General features: G+C 53.7%; 1 protein-coding gene across 1 annotated transcript in view; it reads left to right on the top strand.

The window, feature by feature from the left end:
- Positions 1–14,765, top strand: part of NCOR2 (nuclear receptor corepressor 2) — a 392,352-nt gene that overhangs the window by 295,303 nt on the left and 82,284 nt on the right. The window contains exon 17 of the mRNA XM_024196814.3: positions 2,703–2,765. Within this exon, the coding sequence (XP_024052582.2) occupies positions 2,703–2,765 (63 nt within the window). The remainder of the gene's footprint in view (positions 1–2,702; positions 2,766–14,765) is intronic.

The following is a 14,765-nucleotide window of genomic DNA, read 5'->3' as shown; positions in this document are numbered from 1 at the left end:
CTCAGAAGCAGTAGGGATGGGCGACGGCTCTGATGCAGCTTGTTGCAGTGACCGTGGTGTTGGAAAGCCAGGCTTCTCCTTCCTTGCCTTTTTGTGGGCACCACACATGATAGCTCGGTGAGGGGAAGGCTGGGACAACTCTCTACCTATAGCCTGTGATTCCATATTTCTTCCAGAGTAGGAGATCCTCAGCACATCCCTTACCCCTATTGCTTTCTGTCCCACGCTGTCTGCGCTTGGGACTTTACTTGCTAGGCTAGCCTGTTCGACGCAGCTCTGATTCCCTGCCCCATTTCAGCCAACCTCCCCGCCGGGCAAACACGTGTGCAGTGATTTCAAAGGAGAGGACCCAATACAACAACCCCGGAACATCCTGAAAGTGCCATTATGTTTCCTGAGACTTGAGGGCATCTCAGGCTGGCAGGGCGATGCCCGTGGTGTTGTCAGAAATAAGAGAGAGAAGTCAAACTGATCTCACCCTAAAACTCATGGACAGACGGCTAGCGTAACCCTTAGTTTGGAATGACAGGAGACAAGGATCCTGCATGCAGCTGAGATCCATACAAAGGTGATAGCTTCCACTGCCAGCCACATGGGGGCTTGTAAGTGTTGAAACGTGCCATATCCAGGCAATGGTAGATGGTGTCTATCTTTCCCTTCCTTCTATGACTGACAAAAAGATGGTGGTTTCCCTTGGGAACTATCCACGGCTGTCTTCGATACACTGACTGCAGTATTTGCCCGATTCCCTATAGCAAATACTAAAGAAACATTGATCCATACCTGTCTATTGGAGAATTTCCTTACTGAAAGCAGTGTCTTTATTAGTATAAATTAGGTCTGCAAATGTGTCTGATTCACCGGCTGAGTATTGTCTAAACCCTTGACTGTGAGCTCTCCAGTGCAGTGACTGTCTGTGTGTGTGTATAGTGCTAGCACGGGGGGGCCCTGGGCCCTGTTTGGGGTGCTTAGGCATTGTGCCAGTAGCGGTAGGGAATAAGCCCAGTCATTTAGGTAGCATGTTTCCTCCAGAGGTCTCCAGTGGAATCACAAGCGGGGAGAAAAGCCAGCTGACAATAGTAAAGTGACCAAAGGAAATGGGCTGATGTCACTGGCATGCCGAAGCAATCAGTTACACTTTGTGTCTCCCCAGTAGTGATTTAATGTAGGTTGGCGAAGACAGTTACTGCATGTTAAAGTCCCATTGAACATTAAAAAACAAACCAAAACCCCCATACTGTGGTTTAGCTGCAGCACGCTGCAGCTCCCAGTAGACATCTGTTACGTAACTGCTCAACCTCAATAAATATCATTAATCAAACCCAATAGGCCATTTATCTGACATTTATTTAACATACACTGACAATCTTATTAAAACTCAATTAAATGCCTAGTCAAGTGTGTTTGGGATACTTAAAGCAAATAAATCTTGAAGCCCTGAATTTGCCCATGGAGGGGGAAAGAAAATTCCTAGGTATTGATTTCTTCTACCAGCTGAGCTAACATGTGCCGGCTGGATCTCTGTGGGGACTATATTTCTAATGGAGGAAATGACCTGCGGTGACTTCCACGAGGCGACACCTGCAATCTGGTGCAGTCAGCTGTGAAGGAGATGCATTTTTCTCACTCCCAGGCCCTGGTACTTAACAGGTTGTGGGCATCAGAGCTGTACTCTTCCCCCTCCAGAGCCCTAGAGCCTTTACAAGCTTCTCGGAGATGCTGCTTCTCCTCCCCACCACTGTCCTTTAACCTAGCCTGTCGGCCTAGTTTCCATTTTAAAAGGACATGGTCAAAACCTCTCTCCTCGGTGTTGAAATAATGCTCTGCCTGTTGGCAGCTGAAATGGAAATCTGTTTGCTTACTGGGGGTTTTCTGTCTCTGACTCACATAGTAGTTTGTTGTTGTAGGGTTTGCTCACGTGTGTCAGGCTGCCAGTGAATACATTACTCAGGCCCACATGGCGCATGGGGGTGGGGAATATAAGTGAATGGTGGGCATAACCGGCACCCATCTCTTACTGTGCTGGTTGGAGGGCACGGGTTGCATCCAGGCCTCCTGAGATTCGCTGTTGCTCCGAGGCTCTTGTCGGGTGTGAAAGTGAATCCGATGTAGCCCAAGGTGCTGCATGCAGTCTCTGGAAATCTCTGATCGCCTGGGTATTGCACCATCTCTCTAAGTGCATCAGATTTGCTACCGACTGGCTCCCCCTACTGACTCTCCGCTCCCTGGGGGTTGATCAGTATTGTTGAGATGACCACGGCCCTGCAGCCGGTCTGAGTTCTCAGCTCTTGCCACCCCCGGCGACGACACCTCTCCACACAATTAGAATAAAATCAGTAACTACGTCACACCTTTTTTCTGCGGGACAAGGGCGAGTGGGACCAACATATTATTGGCAAAACACAGTTTCCCTAAGGGGGGCTAGCTTCGTTTTCCCAGCCCAAAGCTACCTTCCACTCAGACCTTCCATCGGTGTGACGGATACTATGCTGGCTCGGTGATATTGGGCCTGGCACGGAGGCTTGTGAAGCACTTTGGGATGCTCAGATGAAAGGCGTTATCCATGTCCAGTGTATTCTGATCAGAGTGGCTGGCATTTGGGCGCCAGTAACCCTCCTGAGATTTTCTGGCTCAGTTGCTGTGTTTCGTACGTTCAAATCCCTCTCGCCGTGACCGCTTGGTTCTGTCTGTTTATTTTTCAGCTTCTTTGGAGATGAATGAAAGTTCTCGCTGGACAGAGGAAGAAATGGAAACGGCCAAAAAAGGTAATACACAATACAGTTTTTTTTTCTCCATTTGCCAGTCCTGTTGGTCTGGAAAGGAAGCCAGTCCATGGTGTTGGATGGTACGCGCCCAGCAGAGACAGTGTGGGTGTGTTACCACACTGAATCTTGGGGTCCTGATTCTACTCTTCTTTACACTGCTTTCACCCACTGTGTAAAACCATTGACTTCAGTGGAGTGACTCCTGATTTATGCTCGATTTAGGCGAGCAGGAACGAGGACCTGTATAGTCTGAGAAAAGTGCTTTTGTGTTTGTTTTGGTAACAAGCTACAAGGTTGGCAGCAAGTTTGGGGATTTTGTCAGTGCTTGCTCCAGGAGTCATGTGCGATTGATTTGTGTCATGGAAGGACAAGGTGTTGTCGCATTGCTGGAGCGAGGTCACCGCAGGAGACGGCTGCATGGCCAGAACTCGTGTCGATGTCCAACTGGGAGAGCAGTTGGTGGTTTGCAGGCCTGGGCTAGATAGCTGGGGTTTAGCTCTGTGTCACGGAGTTGAAGACTAGAAGGGATCATCTAGTCTGACCACCTGCATATCACAGGCCAGCAAACACCACCCACCTCCACACCAAGTCCAACAACCAGAATTAAACCAGAGTATTGTAGCCTAAAGAGACTAAACTATTGTGTGCCACAGGCAGAAAACTGGAGGGACCAAGGTGCCCAGTGCCCAAGGTCCCTGCAGTGGCAGGAAATTGTGTTAGTGAGATATGCCCAGCAGATAATCCATGATCCATGCAGAGGAAGGCAACCCTCCGCCCCCACAGTCCTTGCCAGTCTGACCTGGGGGAAAATTCCTTCCTGACCCTGAATTTGGGGTCACTTTCTGTGTGTTCGTGGTTCACATGTGGCCCCACACCGGTAAAAGGCATGTACCCTGACGCCCATGCAGGGGGATTCCCATGTGTCAAAAGAGTAGAAGATAACCCCCCTGGCCCATAACTGCACAATTGCAATAGCCCACTAATGGCAAGTCAGAGTTTCCGATCTCTGCTGCCTCCTTTAGAGGATGCACTGTTGTTTGTAAAGCGACTGCCACTGCTACATCATCGACCAAGAGCCCCCAGGCCCCTGAATCGCAATTGCAGATGGGGATTCTCCTGCTGAATGCTGAGACAGGGCTGTCCCTTTGACCGGGGCGAGGCTGCTGGCCGGAGGAGGTTTGTTTTGCATCCTGTGGCCGAGAGAGCCCGTCGCTAAGACCGTTGTGTAAATGTGCTGAGTGTAGCAGGCTCCCCTTGCCACTTCCCCCTCGTTCGTCGGGCTCCTGTGCCAAGATTTCTGCTGTTTAATTTTTTCCGAAGTCATGTCCTGTTGATCTGCGGTTGAGTTCCCAGCCAGTGCCAAGTGCATCCTGCTCAGCTCGCTCCCGCTCTTCTGGCCTGCGAGTAGTGTAGACATGCAGCTTCAAATGGAAACGAGCTTCATTTGGGGACAGCAAACTTAGCCAGACCTGCTGGCAGGTGTTAGATCAGTTGGGGAAAAGCACCTGCAGGAGGCACATGGAGCATAGCCTCTGGCTTCTCACGTGCCTGCAGTATCCTGGACTGAGTTTATTTCTAATTCGAATACACCAATATGTTTGGCGTGTTCTCATTTGAGCCATTCTGACCCTCTATAAACCCCTGGGCCAGTCTTGTGTACGGCCAAGCGTTACTCTCTCTAGGCTCGTCACTTACTCGATAGACTTCAGGCTGCCTGGCTGAGCTCCAGCTGCTGAGATTAGCAGCTGCCGCTCAGTGGATTTCTGCTGCAAGGGTCACTTTGAGCAGCCCCCTCTTTCCGATTTGACGGTAGAAGAGCCATTTAGGCTGCACAGTGGGGCTGTGCTAAAAGGAGCAGTCTTGGTAGCCACCCACCTAAGCCAGCGTGGAGGATGGAACTGTGGGGAGGGGGCATCCAGTAGCCCCAACATCTGCCCAATTTGTATAGAAAGGCAGCAGGCAGCGCTCCAGCCTACGCAGGGTTGGATCAGCCCACGGGAGTGTGGGGTTTGGTCTCCCCCGACCCTCTGGCCATTTGAATGATGTTTCCCCCACGCCCTGATCTGAGAAATAGCGAGGTTTCCATCACAGGTGTCTGCAGAGAAGCTAAATTCCCATCTTGCCAGTCCCCAGCCACCTTCACAAGGCATTTTCCTGCTGAGTGCACCCAGCGAGTTTGAATTCACTCTAACTGGCACTTCCAAAGCTTGGTCCTGGATTATTTTTTTAGCCTGCAGCCAGTTGGCATTCTGAATATTCAAAACGAACCTCAGCAGTCAGTCCCAGTCTGATCCTTCCAGCTGATGGCTGTAAGGGTCAAACCCCGCAGCACGTATGCCAAGGACCTTGGTTTGGGGTAGTAAAGCAGGGTAGTTGAATAATCTCTCCAGGTTGCAATCTGAGTGAGCATATTCAACAGCACTTGCATAGCGATGCTGAACGGAGAGATTTTAAGTAAGGGAAGGCGGTAATATGGATATAGGGTGAGACAACTGTGGGGAATACCATATTATTAAAGTTAACTAGGGGAACGAGAACCTTGTAAGGGTAAAGTTCTTGTTTAACGACACTTTTATTTTGTAGTAAACTTTGATTCAATAGTCTGCCAAAACGTACAGCGATTGATATAATTATGGTGCCGTGTGTTCTGATATCATCGGCCTCTTCCATTGTGACTGTGATTCAAAGGTACAAGCAGGCGGTTTTGATTAGCTGTTAGTTGCTCCAGGAGTTACCACACTTGCTTTTGGACTAGGTGGTGGGTAGAGAGTGGAGCTTCAGCCCCAGCTTGGACCTGATTGAGATTTCGCTGCAGGATGGTTTTTCCTTGCCTGTGCTCTAATGCCCCGGACCTGGGAATGCTTGGCTAGCTGCTAGGTTCAGGGGATTTATCGAAGAGCTAGTAACCATTCTAGATGCAGCTCAGGGCTTTCCCCAAAGCTTTAACATGTAGTTTTACTTTGAAAAGGGACTACGTAATGCTGGCACCTTCTTACTCACCAGCTTTTCCTCCCTGTGCATCACGGAGGCTCAGATCTGCTGACTTCAGTGACAAAAATAAGCTTTGGCCACTTTTCAGTACTGTGAACTGTGCTGGCTCTGCAAGCCTAGGGCTAAGGGGTCTGTCGTACTTTGTGCATCATCCGCTCCTGTGCAAACACATGGAAAGCAGTGGATTGACACAGGTGAGGGCATGCTCTGAGGACAGTGGGTGGCTGCGCAGGTGTTGTTGGCCTGCAGCACCTTTAGCTCAGGTGATGATGCACAAGAAGGGAAGCGACCCCCACTTGATTCTCAGATAGCCAGGCTGAGTTTTCAGGGCTGGCAGTTAGAAACACCAGCCTTTTTACTAGTACACTGGCACACACATTGATATTAAATGAATTAAACAGGGGTCCATGTGAAGCCTTCTTCTTAGTCGCCTTCTGCTTCTTAGCCGCCTTTTGCTTAGCCTGCATGTGTGTGGAAATGCACTTCATTGCGTGCGTGTGTATGTGCAAAATGTCCAGATTTCTGCTCTGTTGCCCCTTCCTAGCACTAAAACCTTGTGCTCTTGCAAGGGGCTGTCAGGTTGGATGCAGAGTAAGCAGCAGTGTAACACTGCGATGGCACAGGGTATGTCCCCTGCTGCAGAGAGAACCCCTCACCACCACACATGCAATCACCCACGCTTGCTCCGTTCCAGTGTAAAAACCTGCTGATTGAAATAAACCTCGGAAAGAGCAGCTGGGTGTCAGCCTATCTAGTCTTCGGCTCACTCCACCTTCCATGAGTGCTGTGGGCTAGCCGAGAGGCAGGTGTGGGTACTAGGCCATCTCCATCATTGGGGATTTTTTAAGAGCAGGTTAGACAAACATCTGTCAGGGATGGTCCAGATAATACTTAGTCCTGCCATGAGTGCAGGGACTGGACTAGATGACCTCTCGAGGTCCCTTCCAGTCCTATGATTCTATGACAGGAAGGTACAGGGGTCAGAGCAGTGGAAATGAGCACATACAGCGTTAGGCGATTCTCCTGGACAGGTCGAACCCTTGTGCTGGCAGGGGAGCATCGCCAGGTATCGGGGGCCAAATCAGATACGGGGGCCAGATTCGCTCCAGGGGATCCCTTGCCTCTGCGAAGCAGCAAATTGAGCAAGAGCATAGCCTGGCCCTGCCTAGTCCCAGGGTAGCCTCATGCACTTCTGGGGCCGGGTGGCCTGGGGCAGGAAGTGGCAGACAGCTTGCACTGCTGTGGTCCCCGCTCCAGCCTAACACACGAACGGGGCTGAGGGGGCGCTAGAATTTGTTAGCTTCCTGTGTTGGCATCCGCATAGCTGACCCTTAAGAGGCGAGGGATCTCCCCGCCCCCACCATCTCCTTTGTAATGCTCCTGTAGCTTTCAGTCTTCTAATCCTTGATTAGAGGTGGGGCCCGGGCACTGATGTTCACATCCATCAGTCCAGAAGCAGGTTCAGGTGGGAGAGGTTGGTTCAGCCAGTTACGGTAACGGACAGGCCGCAGAGTTGGGCCCTGGCTCCGTGCTTGCCTACAATCCAGGGGACGATCAGGCCCCGTTGTGGTTTGTCCCGGCATTCTCTTTGCCCGCAGTTGTGTAGCAGTCCGAGTGGGGTGGCGGTGGCCTGTGGAGCTGCTCTCTGTATCACGCTGGTCTCTCTGTCACGGCGTGCGTCGTGTTCCTTCGCTAGGTAGCAGAGAAACCCCAGGGTCTGCTCAGGGAGCGTCGGCACATGAAATACAAAGGCCTGTCAGGGGAGCGGGTTGGTAATGACTGTAATTTCCCGCCTACGGTTGAGTTTCGAACAGATTTTTCCTTTAACAGTAAGGGAGCAGGAATAGCACCTCAACCAGGTGATGAAACAGCCAGATTGCGCTCTAGCGGCTGCTTCGCGCTGCCTCCGTTCTTCGGGAGTAGCCCTGGCGAGGAGGAGCCATGTTTTCCCCAAAAGACGGTAAAAGTCCCTCTTGGATTGTGGACGTCGGAGGGAAAACTGGCTCCTGCTAAAGGCTCGGAGATGGACACTGCCTTTCCCTCAGCCGGGCCTCAGGGGACGAGTGGCCCGGAGAGGGCAGTGAGGTCAGAGTTCAGTGGGAGGAAGACGTAAATCCTACCAGCGGTGGAGTGGGCCGCTCTAGAGTTCTGTGACTGAAGCGAATGGAGTAGGCCGATGTAGCCGAATGACCAGGGACTCTCGCGCACTGATGGGCTGCTACTGCCGTGTAACAAGGAGGCTAACTTGGGTCAGGGGAAGATGTGGAGGGTTAATAGAAAACACGGTGAAGCATTAACTTGGCTGATGTCCCAGAGAGCCCCCCAATAAGGGGAGACCGGGGGTTAACACGGGCCAATCTCCTGCAAGCTGTTGTCAAGAGGAGAAGAGGGAGACCACACTAAAGGGGAACTCCTTGGCCATTGCAGCCAGGGGAATCTGCAGCAAACCGTGTCAGACCCACTCGGTTTGCGGCACTGCGCCGTGCAGTGAGATCACACAGCGGCTGCAAAAGTCACCCCATCCCCCCGGCTGTGAGCACCCGCTCTTAGCAAGGGCCGGGAGATTCTCTTGTGAGGATGGAGAGAGTTTCGTTGCAAGTCTCCCTCGCAGCAGCAGAACATCTTCCGGACGCTTCAACTGACAGACTTAGCAGGAGCCAGAAGCTCGTTGGAACAATCTGGATCCCCAGGCTGTTTTCTGAGGAAGAGTGGCGCAGACGGCGCAGGTCACAGCTAGCGAGAGCTGGCGTTTACCGTAAACACCCTTGGATGAACTGCCATGGCGTGTGCTGCGCGGAGAAGTCCCTGCTACTCTCATTGGCCTGGAACTGGGATTCCTGTGTTCTGTTCCAGGCTCTGCCACTGATGTGCTCTGGGACCTTGGGACTTGCTTCGTGCCTCAGTTTCCCTACCTGCAAAATGGGGCCTCAGTTTCCCTACCTGCAAAATAGGGCTAATAACGTTATATACAGTCACACCCACGATCTGCAGGTTAGTTTGGCTTGTGGTGGAGCATAGTTTTTCAGAGCACAGTGTCCAAACTTGTGTACCTTTCAGACCGCTTTTGGAGGGGATGGCTTAAACTTCAGTTCTGTACGCACTGCCTCTGTAATGCTGGCCGTGGTCGGAGAATCCCATCCCCTTCCCAGTAACACTCCATCCCCTCGGCTGCCAGGCTCACAGGGCAGGCTGCTGTGCTTGCAAACCCGGGACGGTCTCCATCAGCTGTAGGAAATGGTTAAAGGAGAATGTGAAGGGAGAAGGGGTCAGAGGGGTCTTGGGAGGGGTGTCGCACTAGGTAGTGTAGCACTTTTGGGATGAGATCATTTTTTTAAGTGTAACCTTGATCTGTTAATCCAGTTGAGAGCCCGTCAAGGGACCCTTTTGTGGGCTCGCTCATGCGTCGTTCTGCGAGGCGAGACCTGGGTGGGGCGAGGGCAGCCATGCTGGAGAGCCAGGGGAGAAATAATCGAAAAAGGCTGTGACTGTGGAGAGCTTGAATGAAAGCCACGCTCCCCGCAACACTGCTTTCCTCTCAGTCTCTCACGCTCCAGAAACCGAATGCGCTTTAAAGTGTTCTCGCGGGTCTGCACACTCCTCTTCCTTCCTGTCTTCCTTTCTCAGGCGCTCCCGCCTCAGTTTCCACAGACCGGGGAGGAGACTGTCCCCACCCCCACGCCCTGGCCAATCCCATCTGCAAGGGCTCACCGCGCAGCCGGCACGCTTGGGGTGTGTCTGCCTGTCCCTGTCTCCCCTGCCCTTGGAACGGGCTGAAGTTATCCGACCACTTGTTGGTCCAGCGTTATCTCTGCGCTCTGTTTGTTTTCTCTGCCTCCTCTCCCGGGAGCCCTCTGACCTTGCCAGATGGTAGCGACCTTCGGTTGAAAACCAAGGCAGAGGGGAGACGTGTGGGGAAGGTCCGGCCCGGTTCAGGAGAAGTCGAATCTGGCTCGCACCTCCTCAAAGAAAAGCCCCTTTGATTCATTTCAGAGCAGAGGAAACTATTAAGCAAAGCTTTGTTTTCTTGGCTCACTCCCCCTGCTGTTGACATTCAGATGAGAGAGAGAGAGAGCGAGCGCGAGACAGAAAGTGAGAGAGAGAAAGGAAGTGGGTGCCAAGTTGGCCGCACCCCTTGTCAGCTTGGGTCAGTGCCACGCTCGTTATTAATGCTCTGTCTAGAGGTCACATTCAGACAAACCGAGCCTCTGGGTCAGCCAGAGGAAAAGATTAGAGCTCGTTTGCTGCTCCGCCGCACACCCACGGCACCGATCTCCTCCCGGCCCACAGCCGGCAGGAGGGAAGCTGCAGCGCGCGCTCGACTGCTTTGCCTTTTTTTTTTTTTTTTTTTGGCAGCGTTGGGCATCTCTTGAAACTGCACAGACTCTCCTCCCCGTACCCCTGGGCTGCTGAGCGAGGAGGTGAGACGGGGGGGAGCAAAGCAACTTCAGTCCACCTTAACAAACGCCGCTCCAGACCGTTGGAAAGCTCCGAGGAGTGCCCAGGGTGCCTCTCGCCAGCCCCAGTGGGGCAGAGAGCACTGAGGACGGAGCATGTGTTCAAGGCAACTTCTTGCGTCAGGGTCAGGCGCCTCCTGCTTTTAAGACCCGGTTTTAAGTTACCGCGCAGTAGCTTCCCTTGCTGCCCAGGGCTCCTAAGTGCCGGAGCCCCCAGGATTTAAAGAACCAGCTTTTTTTTTTCTCCTTCCTTCCCTTTCTTTGGCTGCTGCGAGGGAGTGAAAACAAAATGAGCGGGGAGGATGTGAGTCAAGAACTCCCGGCGCTTGGTAACAAACGGCTGTGCCGCGCGGGGCTTTGAAGAAGTGCTCTCCCTGTTTATTCTGCTCTGCCTGCCGCATGCTCGGAGCAGATTTTCTGGCAGGTGAAGCTAGACTCGGAGAATGTAAGTACAGCCATAGGGCAGTAACGAAATGCTGAGCTTCTGGGGTGAACGTTAAGGATCGAGCGAGCGAGTGTGTGTGCGTGTGCACACTTGTGCACACACCTATCATCTCCTCCTCGCCAGTCAACACAGGGCTGATGAAGATCCGGTCGGCTGGTTAGTCAGAGTTTCAGTTTTGGTGCGAAATGAGTGTGTGCGTTTTGTGAGAGACAGATCTGCGTGTGGCAGGCTTGTGTTAGAGGGGGAGGGGGCAGTGAAGAGTCCGTGGGGGGAGGGAGGGGAGGCGGTGGGGGGGGGGCGTGGAAGGGAACACTGACGTTACTCAGCAGAGCACTGGTGGTGCCTGGCGAGTGGCCTGTTCACCAGCCAGATCCAAGGCAGCTGCTGGCTGCTCCCGCCCTGAGAGTACAGATAATTATAGTTTTGGGAAGCAGGTGTTGCTGTTTTGTTCTCTTGCCTGCGAAGATAAGGGCGTCTGTATGCACCGGTTTGATCCTGCAGGGGGAAGGTCGGTCTCTGCTTTGGAAACATGCAGCCACCTCCTCCTGAGATAGACACAGACACCTGCGCGGCTCCCCTCCTGCCGGCTAGATGCTTGCCTCCAGGCCCGCACCATTTGCCTGTGTGAAGCCCGGGCACACCGCACGCTGTCCCCAGCAGGCGAGGGGAAGGGCGCCGAGCTTCCCAAGGAGCTGGGCCTCGTGGGGCCGCTGGAGCAGGTGACTTTAAATTGAACAGGCTTCAGCACAGCCTTGTGATTGGGAAGCGGCCCTGCAACACCGCTGGGCGCAGCGCACCTGACGAGTGAAAGGGCAGCCGAGAGACTTCTTACGTGCAGCCAGACAAGGTCAAGCTGCACTTGGAAATAGACTGGGCACAGACGGACCTTGGGGTGAGACCCTCCCTGGCACAGTAACAGCCACTGCAATTAGCACACCCTGCTGCCCCGTACCGTGCAGCACAGTCGTCTCGGAGGACAACACAAGCGTACAGAGAGTGGTGCCTGTTGTGGAGGCAGGAACCATTGTTACTATTCAAGGCCCTTGCCCGAGATGTAGCTTACAATTCCGGCCCGGTCTGTTACCCTGGGGATTAAGCCCTCCGAGTAGCAAAGATTGAATGGATTGATTCATTTGTTCGTTCTGGAAGCAATGATGAATCACAGTGCATGGGGCCGGCCTGCTTTCCCCGGCCGTGTTTAGCCATCCCTAGGGGGGGAAGGATCTCGCTGGCTAGTGTCTCTCAAGGTTGGTGGCAAGATGGATTTGAGAAGTCCCCGTCGAAAGCAGCAGCCGAAAGCCGAGGTCGTGGCTTTAAATGGATCCACGTTGGGCATTGTAGAGCTAAAGCTCAAACCCGACTCTTCTGTTGCCCGCGCTCTGCTGTGCCTGGCAGGTCTGTTACATGCAGCGTAGTCGAGGGTGCAGGATATGGGAACTTTCACTCGTCGTTCCTGGCTGGCCTTGGGTTCACCCGGAGCCGGATGGGTGTTTATCCAAGGGCCGTTGGGCCCGGGTACTGGTTGGCATCTCTTTGGGGCAAATCCCACGCCCCTCTCTCCTAGCCGGTGTAGGACCCTTGTCTGCCATGGAGCTGGTGTGCTTCTGCTGCCTGGGATTTGGGGATCATGACACCCCCAGTGCTCCCTGTGCCCCAGCCCTCGGGGGGTATTTAAAGCTGGGACTGCTGGCTCTGCAGCTACACAGCTCACGCGCCTGCCCGGACCCGGGGTGCCAATTCCTGCTCTCCCAGCCCTTGCTCTGATCCCAGGGGGGCACTGCTGCTTGAGCTGTGTGCGCTGGTGCTAGAGTTGAACCCTTCGGATGTTTTATTTGTCAACCTTGGGATTCACAGAACCAATGCAGCCTTTTTAGAGTAGGCCCTACGCATAAACAAAGCCGTTGTTGGTTGGTTCCTTTGTTCGTTGCTAGAGCACTTCTAAAGGGAATTATTGCGCGGGTCCTAAGGACAGGCCAGGGGCTTCCCTGTACCATGAACGCGGACTCTGCCTTTGATCTCGTCAGGGCTCTCAGGCTAAGCAGGCTAAGGCCTGACCAGTACGGGGATGGGGGGCCTTCAGGGAAGACCCTCCGGTGCTGCAGGAGGGTCTGTGTTGGTGGCACTCTTTGCACCAAGAGAACCCCAGCATGGTGGCAGAGGCTCTGTGCCGAAGGGGCCAGGCACAATGGACAAGACCGCTTTTGCCCGTTCATTTTGGGTGCTTCGCGTGTCCTTAAAATGGTGCTTTTCATGGGGCTTGCGATAGCCCCTCTTCGCCAAGCGGGTTAGAAAGAACGTGGCAAGCGGCAGGCAAAAGGCAAAGGAACATGGACCGACGCAAGGGCCGGCCGGTCACAGTCCCACCTGATGGGAGCCTGCTGGACCTGTGCAACATGTCTCATCCCCAGGGCTTGCGGGCAACCGGATGGCAGCTCCCTAGCAGGCCAGCCCCAGCCCAGCCTGGCAGTGGGGGAGGCGCCAGGGCCTTATGGACATCTCAGTGGGTCAGAGGGAGGAGCGGGGTTAAGCTGGCTTATTTACATGCAGGCAGGGGAAACCTTAAAGGGGCCACACGCCCCGATACAGAGCTGCCAGCTAGATGCAGTTTTGAGGCCGTTGGGCAAACGAAGTCCCCAGACAGGCAATCCAGCATGTGGGAAGGACACAGACTTGTAAGAGGGTAGCATCCTGGTTCAGCCGCACTGGCCTGCCTGCTGCCCTGGCAACCTGCACAGTCCCAGGGGGCAATACAGTGGCCACCAGGGGCTGTGATGGTCTGCTCGGGCTGCAGGGCACTCATTAAGTGAATGGCCCTTGGCACCCCCACCTCAAGCTGGGGTGGATTCTCTCGCTTCCCACACCTTTGTACACTGTGAGCGCAGCTGGCCTTTGCATTCCAAGGGGAGGCTGGTAATTTCCCTATGTTTGGCCTCCTCCCAGTGCCAGACGTGTAACTAAATCTTTGGCAGTGCCCCAGGTTTCTAGATCTTTCACTACCCAGGTTTCTCCCTCCTTGGTTCCACTGGCTTCTAGTGGCAGCGTTAGCATGTCTCTCTCCACAGTGCCTGTGGCAGGCGTGTTTCTGTGTGTGAACATTCCTCTGTATTGTACTGACTGGACCTGTGTCTATTGCATATAGTGTGTGTATGAAGCAGAGCCATGCGGTAGCATTGCATAGAGGAAGGGTGGTCCAGTGGTTAGGGCAATAGCTGGGGAATCAGGAGACCTGGGTTCAGTTCCCTGCTCCACCAGGAACTCCTTGTGTGACTTTAGGTATGTCACTTGGTCACTCCATGCCTCAGTTTCCCCTTCTGTAAATTGGGGGTAATAGCACTACCTGGTCTCACAGGAGTGTGGGGAGGATAAATACATTAATAATGGGGAGGGGTTTAGATACGATGATAATGAGGGCCATGGAAATACCTTGGCTGATGATTAGCTCCTTCCTACCTCTGTGCCCCCCCTAGTCCCAACTACTATCCTCCATTCGTGCATCCTGGTGCTGCTCCATCTGCCTGCAGTTGTCAGCCCCTGGCTTGATGCCTGACCTGAAAAGCTTCTGCATGTGAGCCCATGATTAGCACTGATTTCCCCCCCCCCCCCCACCCCCGCGCTCCTCCTTCCAGCAGTGGAGTTGCCTCGGTGAATACATCACTGCACTTGTGTCTTGGCTCCTTTGTTTGGGCCCCTCCTGGCCGTCTCTGCGTGTGCATCCAGCCCATCCGAGCCTGTGGGCTCCAGTTCTCAGAGAGTGGAGGGTGCAAAGAGCCTTTCCCCATCCCCGTTAGCCCCCCGGGTAGGGACCAGGCATCACTGCAGCCATCAGGGAGGAGGGTACATGCTTTCATCTTCCGAAGGGGTAGAGCAACTGGCTTCTTGTCACTCCCTTGTGGGGTGCTGTGACAGTGCTGCCCCCAACATGCCATCATGGTGCGATCTGGCCTCAGACCCACAGAGCTGTCAGCGTTGTTGGTAGCTGCAGCTACAGGCCCCAAGACTGCTGGGTCTAATGCTTTGCACCTGGAAAGAAAAACAGGAGCCTCTCGCTCATCCTCTTGGCCACGGAAATCTCGCAGACGGGTGCTGGTGACCATATCGTCCCAGCAGAGT

This window comes from Terrapene carolina, unplaced genomic scaffold (assembly GCF_002925995.2).
Source record: "Terrapene carolina triunguis isolate 2854851 unplaced genomic scaffold, T_m_triunguis-2.0 Scaffold234, whole genome shotgun sequence".
Classification (NCBI taxonomy): domain Eukaryota; kingdom Metazoa; phylum Chordata; order Testudines; family Emydidae; genus Terrapene; species Terrapene triunguis.
This window is presented reverse-complemented; position numbering and strand designations above follow the sequence as displayed.